Genomic DNA, 17,049 nt, shown 5'->3' with positions numbered 1-17,049 from the left:
CAAATTCACATCACCTACATTCAAAAGCCTGCTGTTCCCTTCAAAGAACACCAACTGGTTTATAAGACAAGGTTTTCCTTTACAAAACCCAGGCAGACTCTTACTTATTCAGGTGCCTATAACTCTATTCCTATACTTTCTACCAGTTTATCTTGTACAGACATCAGACTTCCTGAAAGTCTTTTACAGATTTTGCATCCCTTTCCTACCTTTCATTTGCTACCCTGCACGGTACCTCAATAGTTGGGCTATTTTACCTTGAGTTCTTCTAGAACTCATGGGTGAGTTCCTGTAGCCTTATCTATCTGTTCTGGTAAGTGGATTGCTGTTTTGTCAATTTCTTTTCCAAAACCTCTTCTGTAATCCACCTGCAAACTCAGACCACACTCACTTCAATTTTAGATAGATCTTCCGATAAGTTCCCTGAAAAAAAAGTAATTCCAGCACTGTATTAGTCCAATTTCCATCACTAGTCCCCCCACACAGTGATCAAAGGAACACTTAAGACATATGTTGTTTAATTCTTATCTACAAGTAATTCACAAACTAGCTTTGGATGTTGTACAGACCAGCTTGTATTACCATATGCCAAGTGAATCCCACTTGGTATTCCCAAGAAGGTAACTATCCTGCTACATAAGCATTAGTCCTGGCAAACCATGATGGATAATTTACCTGAGATTAAAAAAAAAGACTGCGTTCTACAGAAAAAGCATGATCCAAAAGAATTCATTGCTCAGTAGTTTGAGCAAGATCCCCCTCTCCAGACTTAAAGATATATATATATATATATATATACACACACATATATATATTTAACAGGAAAGATATAACATGCATCTGTGTTAATGGTATTTGAGAACTATTTAAGACTAGCAAAGAGACAGGACAAAGTTCACAAATCAAAAGTCCTGTTCTTAAATTTGGTAACTCACTGCAAGTATATTTGGTTTTTACATAATATGACTGTTTATCTCCACCATGCTGTATTTTGGAATGCATTTAACAGAGAATTCTTCTAGCCTGAAGAAACAGCACAAATACAAACAATGCCATACCCATTAAAAGAAAAACAGATTGATTCAATTTTACATGATTATACTACTAACAAAGTCAGCTCCTTCAAGGTACAAAGGATAGGCAAGAGAAATTTAGCTCAAAGCAAAACACTTATCTGGCAAGAACACCTGTACAGAGCTCATTTTTAAAACCAGGACTGCACACTGAGAAGGTATATTCTAACTTCTAAACCAAAACTAACACAGAAGTTAGTGAGATGCTTAAACTACATGGTCACACCAGCCATTTTGAACCTCTATAAACCATTAAAAACTTATTTAATAATAAGGAAGAGGTTCATTTCATAATAAGGAAGAGCGGTAGTAAAGGACACATCTATTCAAAACAGGACAAAACATGGAAATATACTGTATGTTCCATATTTGTAATTCTTCTTCACTAGCAAGATTACCTAAGATGATGCCCACTCTTGCAAGTGGAAGCATCACACTCCATAGGAAAAAAAATGGAAATTATTGTAACTAAAGACAGCTAAAGATAAATGAGCTATGTCAGGTACCTTGAGACAACAAAGTACTAAAATTGTCACTGCCCACTGGATTCCCTTAGGAAAAGAGATGAGTGGAGTAAATAAAAGCTTAAAGGAGCTGAAAAAGAATAAAACAAAATCACTGTCAGGAATAAGAGACAAAGGAACAGCTAGAATACTGTTCTGCTGCTTTGGAAAGTAAGCCATTGTTCCTACTACTAATAGATTGTTAACAAAAAAGGGGTGACCTTTTTATTCAATTGTTCCATTCCTGCTGATTCTCGCGGGACGATCTTGATCTTTCATTTCAGCCTCTAATATGGAAAAACTGATGATTCACTTATTTGTATTGTCTAGATATCCAATGAAAAACAGGATGAGCATGTAATTAACCATAAACAGGAAAAGAGCTCGTAATTTAAGGAAGCAAAAAAGGTTTTACAGCTTTACTTTTCAATTGGATATGCTTTTCCTGTTGTACTCATCTTTTCAAAACAGCCAGAAACAAATTAATTCAATCTGCAGTTAAAAATGAAATCCTTTTCTTGTTATAAAAACATGCTATATGTAAACAAAGGTAAAAAGGGAATACTACACATTCCTTCCACCTGCTGGGGAAAGAAATATCTGAACTCCTGTAAGCGTGCTATGGGTTATATTGTGTTGCACAGTAATTCCCACAGTAGCTGACTCATCCTTGAATTCACAATCATCTTGAGTTCTCTGGGAAGTGTTTTTCATTTCCACACATGAAACAAACTGTTTCATCATTTTGCATTTCTATTTCTTTTTTCTTTTCCCAAGATGTATTTTTTTTTACCCACTTCTTCAATCTCTCCTGCAAACGTAAGCCAAATAATTCAACTGGATACTGTATTGTTCAAAGGACAATCATTTATTATTTTTTCTTTTTGTCTTTCAGACTAAAAACTTTATTCTGAGCTTTCTAAATAGATAGCTCACGTGTTTTTTAATCGCACATTTCTAACATATGCTAAGTCAGAAACACAAATACCAAGAATGAAACACCTTAACTATCCAACAGTAATTTTAACATCCCTTCAATAATAGTGTATTTACTGCTGCAATGTAGCTTTCTAAACTTTAAAATATAAATTCAGAACTACGTGAAATTAGTTGATATCAGACTTGAAATATTCAGAGAATGTAACTCCTGTATCTGTGCACTGAATTAAGACTAGTACAGCTAAAACCAACAGAAAAAGATTAATAGTGGAAGACACTATCTAAACATGACAGAGATAACCAAGTTTCATACACGTGTATGAAGTCTGCCACCTACCAACCTCCAAGTAGTACTGTCATACTGCATGACCTTCCCCCCCCCCCCACACACACACTTTTTTTGAAGGCCCTTTTAAAATGAGAATAAGAAACAGCAATTGCTTTAAACTTTAAGCTTCACAGCACAATATCACAGGGATCCAAGCTATGAACCACTTCACGGCAACACAAATGTCTTCCACTAAACAGAAGAACATCATACTAGACATCACAACATTGCTATGCCGTACGAGAAGGGCTATCAACACGTATTATAACTACAAAATACCTGGGACAACAATAAATGGTATTAGTTTGTTAACCTCATCCCTCTGTAGCTCAGGGAAGCCCCACATTTGTTTTGCCCTGTCTAGACACGGGTAGTAAGATCTGCCCCCATGTATCTTTCCGCCTTGCTGCCACAGCCATTATGCTGCTGTGGAGAGACATGACCACTACAATCAGCACGTGAGCTTCTACAATGGAAGGGTAGCTTTAGTCCTTACGTATACTCACATGTACTTAGTATTTTGACCTGCAGCTCAAAACAGTATTTAAATTATGATGCATCTCAAGGAAATTACACAGGATGAAGGACATTCGTGTAAGTTAAGAGAACTTTGTCTCTGTCAGATCTTAAAGTACATGTCCAAACACTGTAGGGGACAGGGATGTCAAAGGCCTCTAACAGAACAAGGAAGGAGAAGAAAAAAAGATAACCCAAGCATAGAATTCCTATAAAACCATTTATAATACCAGAAACCTAGTCATGACCCTTCAATTTTAAGGTACAATCCATGTTTTAGATCATTTCTTTCAAATTATCAGCTGTTCTTTCCTCATTACAAAACCAGAGTACTATCTCTGGCATATATGACAGAAGCTTTCTTCAGTCAATCGCCTTCCACAATCCAATACTTAGTTTAATTGATTTTACCTTAGCATGGTGTTAAAAAAAAAAAAGAAAAGCGTTCATTTGCTCAGCTTCCAGTTGCAAAGTCAGACTACTGGCACATGTCTTTCCACAGCAAGCTTCTACAGGATGTAAAGGTATTTTGATTGAAGCAACCAAAGCCCCTCCTATTTCTAATTTGATGCTATTTCATCTCTTCTTTAAGGTCACTAAATTGGAGTTACACTGTCAAAGCACTTTCTCCTTACAACACATAGGAGGCACCTATATCAGATGTGTTATCTGGTAGATCTGGGGCTGTCTTGATTTTGGCTGCGACAGAGTTAATACCTGTAATATCCTGACATTTTCTTTCATTTTTCAATATCCCTCGTTCCCTCTTTGCCTGTCTGTACAATTTCTGAAATAACTAATGCTCATTTAAATAGTCCTGCAACTAGTTCTCTGCAATCTTTGTGAACAGCTGCATCTTAATTGCCTCACTTTCTCCCTCACTTCTGCTGTGTACTTTTTTCAAATACCACAGGAGGAATTTTTGCCTTTTAATTTCTGAGAGTGGTCTTTAGTTTTGTGGTCTCGCCCATTTCTTTCCCTCCCTTTAATTTGATGCACATGGGAGATAACAGCCTCACTGCCATGGGTACCCTTTGCATTCAGCACAGAAGTCTAGGTCCATCTAGAGGCTACCCGTAATTATCCTGAGAACCTGGATTTCATAGGGCCTCTTTCTGCCTAATAGCTACAGGGAGAGGGCAGGAACGAAGGAGCCTCAACAAATGGCCTACACAAGTCAACTTTGTCCATCCCCTCCTCTAAGACATCTAGGCTTTGGAATTGACTCTCACATTAACCTCTTACGCAGAATTCAGCAGTGACTGAATTTTTTCAGTGCAGCATAACGTAACAAGTTCATTATCCATCCTAGCCAAATGGGATCTCACTGCAGTGAATAATGCAACCAGCTAATGCAACTGGCATTAATAATAATAATGCAACTAGCTTAATGAACATTTGAAATCAAAAGAGACTTAAAACAACTTAGGCCCATTTATTAGCCAGTTCAAGAAAAAGGACATACAAATTTAAAACCAACCACTACCTTATATTTGTTCACCGTATATGTCCTTTAAATAATATATCACATTGTCTAATCTTCCTTCACAACAGTATCCTGGCACATTTCTCCAGTTATAACAGTTAAACTGCATTTCGACTCTGAGAATACAGTTGTAAAACACCATGAATTGATTTCTGACTTAGTTGTCATCTCTAGGAACAGTCAGAAAATAACTTAAGGAGCTCCCTAGAAACACAGCTATTTCTTATTGCTCCTTCCAGTCCATGGATCAGTTCTGGAACTGTACCATCTCAGGTCACAATAAAACCAGTGATGACATAGCCCTGATGAAGATGACAATAATTCAAATAAACAAATAGACTGGAAGCCCTTCTGTACCTACTTTCTAGCTGAGGACTTATATTAAAATTGCAAGTGGCATCCTCCAGGAAAGTATGCAAGTTCTGTAGAAAACAAATCTATACAGAAGTCCATCAAGGCCATGCAGTATTTCAGTCATGAGATCAATCATCCCCTCATCAGGGACAGGAGCCACTGCAATTTTCCAATATCTTTTCATTCCTTTCCTCTCATTATTTTGTGGTAGTGAAAGAAATTTTTAATCTAAGTCACATATTCTGAAACTTGGTGTACAGACTTGTAGGAAGTCATTTGTTGACATTTTAACTCAATTTGTATTAAGATTCAGCATAAGCAAGATGCCATCTTACTATTCATCAGAGAATTCACATAGAAGAGCACTGTTATTAATGTCACAACTGAAGGACAAACTTCATTGATTTTCGTGTCTCAGGTAATCCATAGGGGATAAAACCTGAACTTAAAGTGTCTCAATCTACTAAGGCAAAAATGTCTTCTGAAGCTTTCTCCATACCTCAGGCATCCATAATGTTACTCATCTGAGTGAATCATCAAGGTATAACAAGATCAAGTTTATATTGCAGCCCCTCAGGCAACAGGTTCTTGCTTCTCCCTGGCTACTTGACCTCCCATGCATTATTGCGAAGGTTGCACTGTTTGGACCTATTCATCACAAGTAGATTGAATGTAGGAGCCAATGGTTCAAAATGCAAAGTGGGATTAAGTACCTCTTATTTCCATAAAAAAATAAGTTAAGGAATAGAAAATATCCATACACAAAGATCCATTAGAGAAACTAAGGATATAGCAGCTATTCTGCATTATCTCACTCTGTGCTACTATTCTGTTATCCACCTGACTAAGCAGGGCAAAAAGTATCCTTGCAACTGGCTGGCCAACCTAATAAGGAGAGCTTTAAACTAGAAATCACGGGAAAATACAAAAGCTGTGGTTGGGTAGGCAAGCCAAGGGCCTGGGTGACAGGAACAGAAGGGATGCAGTAATCAACACAGCAGAACTTAAGTGGAATCACTCCAAGTGTAAGCACATGAAGAAGGAAGTGCCTGCTGAACAGCCTCATTGGGAGGTCCTCAAACCTGCACTGGGGAATCGGCTTGGTTGGGTGCCTCTCTGAAATGCCTTTACATTAATGTACACAACATGGGGAACAAACGCGAGGAGTTATAAGTCTGTGTGCCATTACAGGGCTATGAAGCTCACTAGGATCATGGAGTTGTGGTGGGCTTGGGATATATCAGGAGCCAGACCAACATGGGGGCTACTGTAGTGGGTATCTACTACAGACCTTCCTGATCAGGAAGAATAAGAAGAGGCGGTCTGAAGACAACTGGGAGAAGCCTTATCTTTACTTTTTCTTATGGGGAACCTTAACCATTGTGATAACTGCTGGAAGGACAATACAGCAGGGTTCAAGCAATCTAAGAGATTTCTAGAGTGTCTTGATGATCTGAGACAGGTGATGAAGACAAAGAAAGAAAGGTGCTCTGCTTGACCCAATACTTACAAACAAGAAAGAATTAGTTGTGGATGTGGAACTCTGAGACAGCTTTGGCTGCTGTCTGGTTGAAGACAAGTCACTAGCGGTGTTTCCCAGCAGTTAATACTGGAGCTGATATTCTTTAACACCTTCACTGACGATCTGAATGCTGGGAGAGCATGCTCAAGGTTTGCTGAAGATACAAAACTGGAGGGAGTGGCTAATAAACCAGATGGTTATGGTGTCATTCATAGGGACCAGGACAGGTTGGTGAATTGAGCTGTAAGGAATCTCCCGTGATTCAACAAGGGAAAGAATAACCCCGTGCACCAATACACACCAAGGTCCAGCTGGCTGGAAAGCAGCTCTGCAGAAAAGTACCTTGGAGTCCTGCTGGACAGCAACCTGAGCGTGAGCCACCAGTGTGCCACCTAGCATCAAAGAAGGCCAACAGCATCAAGAAGAACATTGCCAGCAAGTTACAGGAGGTAAAGCCTCCTTTCTACTCAGCACTGGTGAGGCCACATCCTGAGTACCTGTCTCCACTTCTGGGCTCCCCAGTAGAAGATGGATATGGACTTATTGGAGGCAGCGCAGCACAGGACAACAAATATGATTAAGCATCTCATACATGACAAGAGGCTGAAGCAGCTCTGACTTTCCAGTCTGGACAAGAGAAGGCTTGGGGATGGTAGGAGATGTGTCTTATCAATGTGTATAAATACCTCATAGGAGAGACTAAAGAAGAGGGAGACCGACTTTTCTCAGTAGCACACACTGACAGGACAAGAGGCAATGGGCACAGATTAAATACAGGAAACTAAATCTGAATACAAGAAAACACTTTCTATGGGGTGATCAAACACTGGAACAGGTTGCCCAGAAATGTTGTGGAATCTTCATCTGTTGAGATATTCAAAACCCAGTTGGACACTGTCTTAGAAAACCTGTTCTAGCTGACCCTATTAGAGCAGGCAAAATTGGGCAAGGTAATCTCAAGAGGTCCCATCCAGCCTAAACAATTCTGTACCTGACAAATTAGCGCTTAGACAAATATAACAGACATGCGTATAGAGAAAGAAGATGGAGATCATCTCTTAAGGAAACAGAGAGGTTTCTATAAGTCAGCTTTTTGGTAGAAGTGATATATTACAGTCATTACCATCATTTACCATCCCTGTTTTGTGACAATTGCCCCTTAAAGGCATGTAACTTTCATTCAGGCAGACTGCAACTGTATTGCTTTTTTTCCTCACTTCTATCATCCAATGCTGCCATCTCCTCAGCTCTTGAATTGCTCATCTGGAAACATGCCACCTAGATAAAAGTCTATACTCAATGCCAGGTAATTCACAACCCCAGCTGTAGAAGAAATCAACACAAAACAGGCTGCTGTGTCATATCAACCAGGTTATATATACACACACGAGTACGTGAGGGAGCTGGGACACAGGCTTGAGGCACTGCTCCATGACTTCTGTGCTGTTTAACTGTTAGCATGACCCCTTGTCACATTTTTGGTCTGTGCCAATTATCAGACAATATGTGGTCACAGTATGGGGGACGGTGTTTGCCAAAACCATTCCCAGTAGACAACTTGGCCACAGTCACAATGCCTGGGAGTGAAGAGAGCTCTGGCATGTGGAGGAGAGCTGGCCTGGGCCTCTTGGCTTCAGCGTAACGGTACAAGTTAGTTTTGTGTTAAGAGCATAAACATAGCTCATGTTACACAGGCAGACTATCCCGTCCCTAAGATGGAGCAGTGGGAAGCCTCAACACGTGCTTCAATCAGCCAGAAGATCTGAAGGGCTCAGGACTTCCAACAGGAGGGTAGTACTGAGAAGAACACACAAAACCTATGGACGCATTGCTGCCTCCCCTGTTTTGGTTGCAAATTCTGTGCAAGGTCTCTGTTTCAGCAAGAGCAAAAGGTAGTAAAGGGTATATTGACTGGGACCATCGCTAAGGGGTGCCAAAATATCTCAGACTTGTCTTCTCCTTTTCAGGAAATACAACAAAAAAAGTACAGATTATACACTGACAGATGGGAACTGCCTTTTAGCTGCCTTCAGTTCATTCTTGAACCTGTGAGGACAGAAATAATTAACTGGAACCAGGACAACTGCTTCATTGTAAAATTTTATCTAGATAATCTGTTAATTGCATTTAGAAGTGTTATTAGGATAATTAGAGCCCAGCTGCCTTGGAAACTGGATTTTTGTCAGTTTTGGAGATTGTTACCGATTAAGAGGTGCACTATGAAAATGCACCATGATTTTTTTTGAAGAGGCCGATTATATTTTCTTCTGTTCTCTCATTTCTCCCTGAAGTGAGGTTTTTCAGCCTGTATTTTCATCCCGTATAAATCAAAAATGAAAAGGCTTTACAACTGGACAAGGTTAAATTACAATTTCAAGCTTTCAAAACACTATAATCTGGAAAAGTAGATCATTTGAGTACACCCTCGGAAGACACTAATTATTGCTTTTTCCACTGTGTTAATGAATCACACTACTGGATAAAGTATGAAATAAAGAATACTAATAAATTCCATCACTATACACACTACGCAACTAATAACCATTCAGGCTCAGGAGAAGGAAAAAAAAATCTCATTTAATTCAGGGAATGGTGTTGACGACGTGTTATTGCTATGAGAAATTTCTTTGTGCAGCCTTCACCGAATAAAGCAACATGGTTCTTTTTGGGTAAGACTGGATTGTTTTCAAGAAATTACCTTTTTCAATTTATCATACTCCTACTGACTTATTCAAGGCTACAGCAGATCCTGATGTTGTGAAATCTCTGGAGTATTTGTTCAGTACCACTGAAGCAAGTTTTAATCTTGATGACTGAGGTGTAAGACAACCCAAGTTAAAACAACAACAAAAAAAATACTACTCCTGTTACCCTTAGACATTAACTCTGTCTAGAAATCAAGATAGCCACAGGTAGAGTAACAGATGAATGCTGAAATGTGACACTAAATATGACAACTGAAAAGCTGTGAAACATGCCGCAGCATATAAACATAAGCAGGCAAGAAGTTAGCCATTTGTGGTTTCAATAACATCAGCGAAAGAGACTAACAGATATTACTACCATCACCACAAAAAGATTCAGTAATTAAAAGATCTGATGCATATTAGATAATAAACTACCAATTTTTCAATAAGAACACACCAAACCTAGGTCTGATGCAACTTTTAGGTTGTATGTTATCTTGTCCTCACATCCTTCCTACTGAAAAAGACATTATACAGAATATTCTAATACAGACTTTGCCACAGGTATAAAAGAAGAGAAGGCTGTTAAGGGAACGTGCATGCTCACATGTATGTACACACTCTTTTAATAGACCCTGCCATTTTCAACCCTCTCTCTAAGAATTTACCTCTAACCTACAGATATGGGAGCTCTCTCCTCTCCCTCTAGGTTTTGACTATTTTAATTCTTAACATGACAGACACTTTCGCAGCTCCCATCCACCAAGACATTCTTTCTAACTTTCCAGAGGCAGAAAGTGTTAATAACAGTATTTATTTTGGGGTTTCAGAATTCATCTTCTTTGCTTTTGAACCATCAAAAATATTCATACAAATAAACAACTGCACTATTTAAAAAAACAAAACAAAACAAACTATCACATTTTTCTTGAATCACGAAATATGGAATTTATCCCCCAGTAAAAAGATAAATTTCCTTGCCTTGGGAATAAACTACTGGTCTTGAACCACAATTAATCTAATTTCACAGACACCCCTGCAATTTTCCAACAGCCAACAACCTGGCATTTTTGACATTCAGTACTGAGGTCGCAACACTGAACTTCGTGACTTCTTCACAACTATTTGTGAGCAAGTGAGCCAAACAAGCTGCCTTTTTCATTGCAACCATCGTCTCAAAGAAATAGTAACAGAACTACAATTAACTCCACAAGGCTCTCAGTACATCAGAGGGAAAAGAAATTCAATCTTCAGTGGTCATATTTCTTGACTATGAAAACACCTTTTTAAAGAAAACTCTTTAAACAACTAAGAAATTTGATTACCTCCTGTCAAAAGGAAAGACTGCACTGCTAGCAATCAAAAGCAAGAAAGGTGTGCCTAAGTCAGTTAACCTGACATTCGGAAATAGGTTTTTCAGGTAATAAATCACAGATCAGAATCAGGTCTGTGTATTTTTGTGCAATTCTAAGCGACAGAAAATTCTTTAACTCATGACTTTACACAGGGGCATTTCAAATTATGCAGTGGTATGTTGACCTTGAAAAAAAGCATTTTAAAAAGAAATTCATGGTAATATAATTGAAATGGTATTTATAACCAATATTTGCTACAGAATAGCTTTAAAAGCAATCTGTTAAAATGTGTCATTCTATAACTAGGGTTTTGTTACAGGCTTCATAAGAATTCAAATCTCATCCATTACCTTCTGATTAGCATTTGCTTTTATTTCCTCACCAAAAAAAAAAAAACAAAAAAACCCCACAACTTGTTACCTTCTAAAGACTTCACTGCCTTTTGAGTTCAACACCCTCTGAATAAGTCTAAGGAAGTATAATACTTGAAAAATCTAAAGCATAAAGAAAAAAATAGAAAGAATGACTGCATCCTTGGACAACCTGGATTAAAAGAGCAAGGAAGGAAGAGAAATGTCTGAGAAACAAATTTTTTCTCAATCTCAAGTACCATCATTTAAGAGGAGTTATTCTGAACACTAGAATGCATTTTTGAACAGACTGTCGTAAACAGGACAAGTAAAAAGGCACAGATTAAACTGTCAATAGTTCTGAGAAAGGAAAACCATAAGAAGTATCTTAGATGTAACCAAAGGTATGAATTCTTCTCATAATAAATAAATTCTATTCTAAAAGATAGAAGGATAATGTAATATTTTTTAAAGTACAGAGATTTTTAAAGACTTGATTCCCCTGGTTTTGTCTTCAAGGTTATCCAGTGTATCTATAAATGAGAGGGTGAATAGAGGAGGAGAGCTACACTTTTTATGCATTCTATCTCTAGCTGGAAGATGTCATCTTGAATGACAATACAATTTATCATTTACAAAACCCCTTCACTATACTAAACGGTTTTACCTACTCAGTTGTAATAATGTTCCAAGGAAAGCATCTGTGATAATTTACATTAGGTCTGTCCTCTTGAATGTAGAAAATGGCATTAAACAACTACTGAAGTTGCCTAAGACAAATTTAGAAGTAATTAAGAAATATTTTGAAAGGGTAGAGTTACATGCCTATAAACAAACAAACAAACAATCAATCTCCCTGGAAAATAATTTAAAAGTATAAATTATCATCACTAACACTTAACTCACCAAAATTCAAACTACTGTACTAAGTCTTGTTGATCAACTAATTGAGAGAAGACCATGCAACCATGTAGTATAATAAAGGCACTGACAGGGAGAAAAAAATACACCCCCTACTGCAGAGCTGCTATCAGTTCTAATCACTCTCATAAGCCTTGAATATTCTGTTTATGGCCAAGAGAACAAGTTTCTTAAGATCCAATATTAAACAAGGAGCTACTGCATTATTTATTGTCCCTGAAGTTTTTTGAAAATAGAAGCAGCAAAGAATCAAAAAGAACTAAGTTGTTTCCCTCTGCGTAAAACATATTAAGGAAGAGATTTCAACAATGCAATGATTTGAGAGTACAAAAAACACCAACCATTAGAAAAATTAACTATGCCAACCATCAACCACAGCACCTTACTTTCTGCCCACAGTATTGAAGCTAATACAACAAATACACAAATGCCAAAAGGTAGTCAACTATCCAAGCAAGCAAACGATAGTTCATAAATGTGTTTGAATCCTTAGTAGATATTTCCACTGTAAGAATAACAGTACTACAAAGCAAAGTTTTTAGTAATAAAACATTATAGTATTTTGTTCATGTCCTGGTACTGTGCAAACAAAAAAAAAAGCACAGAATTTTTTTTTTGGGGGGGGGGGGTAGGTTTTGTTTTATTTTAAAGGGCTGAGCAGTTCTTTAAGAGACATGCATTTTTGAAACGTGAAAAAAATTAAAATACTACTGGCGTAGAAAAACCCAAAAAAAGCCTAAGACTGCCTTTATTATTTCAATTTTCCCTTGTGACCTTTTAAACAAACTACAAAACTAAGAATGGATTTTTCCATCTACTGTTACATAACAAAGAAAAGCAAGTTCTAAAACTGCTATCTTCTTATACTCTTAGAAAAAAGAGATTAAGCAATACATATTTCAATATATATGTTCAAACGTAAATATTTAAAACTGTCTTAAAATGAAGAAAAAGCTGCAAAGCAAGAAAACACATACCTGATATACCCTGAGACTCTCTCTGTAGGTCACAGTACCACAGCCTGTTCACTGGATCACACCCTTCTCGAATGGACAGCAGGACATATCGGCCATCATCTGATACCTATAAATTATAGAAAAATCAAAGCCAATTCATCCTCTGGAAAAAAAAATCTAATTTGAAAAGTTAGTCCTTAAAACCCTTGCAAAAAAAATGAATTGATGCTACGTTTAGCTGAATTAACAGATGTATATGGAATATGAGAACTCACCAAGAACCCTCATTCACCATTTATATCAACCAACAACATCAGTATAATCTGCTGACATTTCAGGAGATCAAAATCAAACAGCTTTATCTGTTTATTCCCAGCTTTAATTAAAAAAAAAAAGTTTATTATTAAAAGTATTTGAACAAAAGGAGTCTATGTGTGAAACAAATATTCTTGCTATATCAATTTATTTTTACTAGAAAAAGCTGTACACTCCCCTAACTTAATACTATTATTCATAGTGCCACACAGAACAGAAGGATTTAACCAGGTGGGTAGAGGATAGCTTTGGATTTTTAGTTTGCCTCATTACAATGAGCTTCCAAGGTACCTGTTAAAGTCTCTGCCTTCCTTGGAGGTGCAAAGAGGCTAGCAGCTTTGTCTCTCAGCGACTGTCTGAATGGCAGTCACTTCATTCACAGCAGAATTTGTCCCCTCAGTTTTTCAAGTGACAATTAGTTAGGTGTGTTTTGCGTCACAAAGCAGTACACAACGTCCTAGAAGTAATCCAAGATGCTAATTTTAAGCATATATGCACTTACTGTGGCAAATTAAACAATGCTTACAAAATTTTAATTTTTGTCCTTTTCATTAAGTTTACATAGAAATTCAATGCTGTTCCAGTAATATCAAACTACAAACACATCATGAATTTTCAGATGAAGCTTCTGGTTTTTGCCTTTGGAGAAACACATACACATGACAAAACTTCCAAAATGGAGTCTGTTGGTACATAAACTCATCAATGAAGCCTTCTTCCTACTCAAGCTTTGCAAACATACCCTGCTTCCTTGCAAATCTTTTGAAAGTGCGAGTTCATGAATGGAAGGCAGGAAGTAAGAGGAAGTCATCAATTTAAAGTTTCCCTCTCCTTGCAGGGTTGTTTTGAGTGCGTTCCAAAATTACCAGGTTTAGATGTGTTATTAACAGCTGACGTAGAATGTTGGTTCCTGTCCACATTCTTACATAACAGCGTGTAATGGAAAAATCAAATCTTTAGTCACAAACTATGAGTCCAAATTCTGGAAGCTTTCCATTTGGCCCTAAGCATCTTCAAAAATTTTTACTCATAGATTGCAATAACTTCTTAGACTTACTTGGGTTAACATTCCTAACTTTAGTTGTGCGTTGTATTTGTAGACTTAGTTATGCAAAACAAATTTCAGAAGAATTAGCCTGTAACTATACTGCTCCTCAAACACATTCATGGTTTTGAAGGACACAAAGGAACTTAAAATACAGCATCAAATCTCAGTATAACAAAGCTGACTAGAAAAAAAACACCAACAAAACAAAACCCGACAAATGAGTGTTTCCAAGTTATCTTTCTGACAAGCATTTTTCAACAATGTATTTTCAACAATGTATTACACCACTAAAGTTGTCCACACATCTGAAAGTTTACAAGATTAACAGAACTGAACACCTAAGAATCCTACTGGACCAGGAAAAACAGCTACGACAGGTTCAGCGGGGCAGTCTGCAAAATTTAGACATTTTGCCTCCTCCTTTCCAAGATGGATTATATCCAGAAATGAAAACCAAGATCAGGTGACCTCTTTTGAGAGAAGCATCTTTAGTGTTTTTAGACAAAAATTAACAGTTTTAATTAAACTAGTTACTGCAATATGCTGCTTAAACAACTGTTCATACTTGTAAAAGCACCAAGTTTCTTTCTTTTCCTCACTAAGTCATAAAATAAAACGTGCTAAGAAATAGCAAGTGCTGTACACATATATAAATTTCAGTTTAGCTCAACATTATGATGAACAAAAGTCTTTTAGTCATAGCCAGAACCCACACAAATCTGTTCTTTGATGCTGTGAGTTAACAGAAGACTGCTCACTTTACCCAAGAAAGAAAACTTATTTGCAAATATTTCTGATGTTGTTGTAGCGAGGGCAATTCAGAACCTCTGACGACGGCAAATTTGACCACATCTAATGAGTTTTTCCTTCCACATTCCCAGCTGGACAAGTGAAGAGTTGATAGCAGTTTATGTTTAATTTGAGGCAGGAATTCCCAAAGCATATTGCTGGTGGGATGCCAATTGGGTCTGTCCCTATCACTGAAGCTGTCCTTACATCAGTGAGTTCTGTAATCCAAAGGAATGTGACAGAAACAGGACGAGACACTGTTGACTGCAGCATGCTCAAGTGTTCAGTATTATAGCACAAATTTAGACACTGGCATTCCAAAATTACAGCTTGATGAGCAAATTTGGGCAGCAGTACCAGCTTATGCGGTCTCCACCTCTAGCTCTTCTTTCTGCTATGGTTGCTTGTATACATACAAGTTCATTTCCCTAGTCACACCAGTGCAGGCATCTACCATTTGGGTAGCAAACTAGACTAGGGAACTGATACAGCTGTTAAAATACCATGTCCAAAAACAGTCCTCACTGCCCCTTGCAAAGAAAGAAAAACCCAGGGGGAAGGAAAAAAGGAAAATCCAGAAAAAAAGGAAAAAAAGAATGAAAGGGAAAGCCCCTCTGCCAGAGTAGTATCTCCGTCAGTTCACTGTGCAGCTGCTCAAATGGCTGAGCTAACAGCGCACCGAGCAACTGGAAACATGAGTAATAGGGGCAGAGATTGCTTTGAAGGCAGCTCAGATGGTAGTACTGATGAATGTGTAATCACGGCCTGAATGCCATGACTTCTCTATACTGTAAACAGACAAGAGTCTTGCTTTCAAAGTGACAAAGGAAATAGGATTTCCCAACTATCATTTGGTTATCCTTACACAGATACATCGTCATGAGGTCAACTGCAATCCTTGCTCTTGGCCCACAAACTTATGAATTGAAATCCCATACCAGCATTTCACTCAAATCTTAAAATACATTCATGGTTCAACATAAGAGAGCCAGCTGTAATGTCAGAATTGACAGCTTGAATCAGAAGCAAGTTCTTCCATTTTCCCACATCCAAGCTGAAAGAGAAACGTATCTCAAGAATTTCTCTGAGAGATTCACAACACTCAGTTCACATTTCTCTCACTCATAATTTCTATCATTTCAGACAACACCTGCTGATAAAAGGTAAGGAGGTTATAAAGCAAATAAACATCTTAAGGTGACACTTAGGTCCTGGCAAAATACGCCAGAAGTAGTCCTGTAGCCTTTCAACTGGAGCTGAGCTCCTGAGTCTGCTCAATGCTTTTCAAAGCCTTTTGGGGAAGGGGGGCTGGTCGTTTGGGGATCCAGGAACTGGACTTGATGATCTTTGTGGGTCCCTTCCAACTTGGATATTCTGTGATTCTATTTTGTCTAACAGCAACACATTTCAGACCAGAAAGCCATACATAATTAAACAAATAAACAAGAACGAACAGAAGGCTGTAAGGTTTTCAGACTTCCTGGCTTTATGTATTGCTGCTCAACTAAAAAGTCAATAGGAGAGACATTAAAGTGCTTTGCTTCCAAATAAAGTGGCTTGACAGCAACCCCAGTGAATATTAATGCTAGTTTTGAGTACTATCTGGGTAGTCACCACTGCAAGATTTAGGGTAGGGAAGAGCCTTCTATTTTTAGTTCACGAATACAATCCCTTCAAATGCATATTATTATATTAAGGCCATTTTAAGCTAATCAATTATAAGTTTTTACCACTTTTGCCCTTTTTATTATCAAGGTGGAAAATTGGGATGGGGAAGAGAATAAAATAATCACAGGTTAAGATAAAGACAGTTCATCTCAGAAAAGGAAGGGAACTTAATAATAATAAAAAAAATAATATACAAAACAAGTGATGCACGATGGAATTGCTTACCACCTGCTGACCGA

At 37.7% G+C, this 17,049-nt stretch overlaps 1 protein-coding gene across 2 annotated transcripts in view; it reads right to left on the bottom strand.

Moving 5' to 3' along the window:
* PREP (prolyl endopeptidase) overlaps positions 1 to 17,049 on the bottom strand; it is a 102,868-nt gene that overhangs the window by 66,229 nt on the left and 19,590 nt on the right. For both annotated transcript variants that reach the window (XM_080587182.1, XM_080587183.1), the window contains exon 7: positions 13,012 to 13,117. In XM_080587182.1, coding sequence (XP_080443308.1) covers positions 13,012 to 13,117 — 106 coding nt within the window. The remainder of the gene's footprint in view (positions 1 to 13,011; positions 13,118 to 17,049) is intronic.

This window comes from Anser brachyrhynchus (assembly GCF_964034855.1).
Source record: "Anser brachyrhynchus genome assembly, chromosome: 3".
NCBI classification, from domain to species: domain Eukaryota; kingdom Metazoa; phylum Chordata; class Aves; order Anseriformes; family Anatidae; genus Anser; species Anser brachyrhynchus.
Note: the sequence above shows the minus strand (reverse complement) of the source record. Positions and strands in the feature narration are given on the sequence as shown.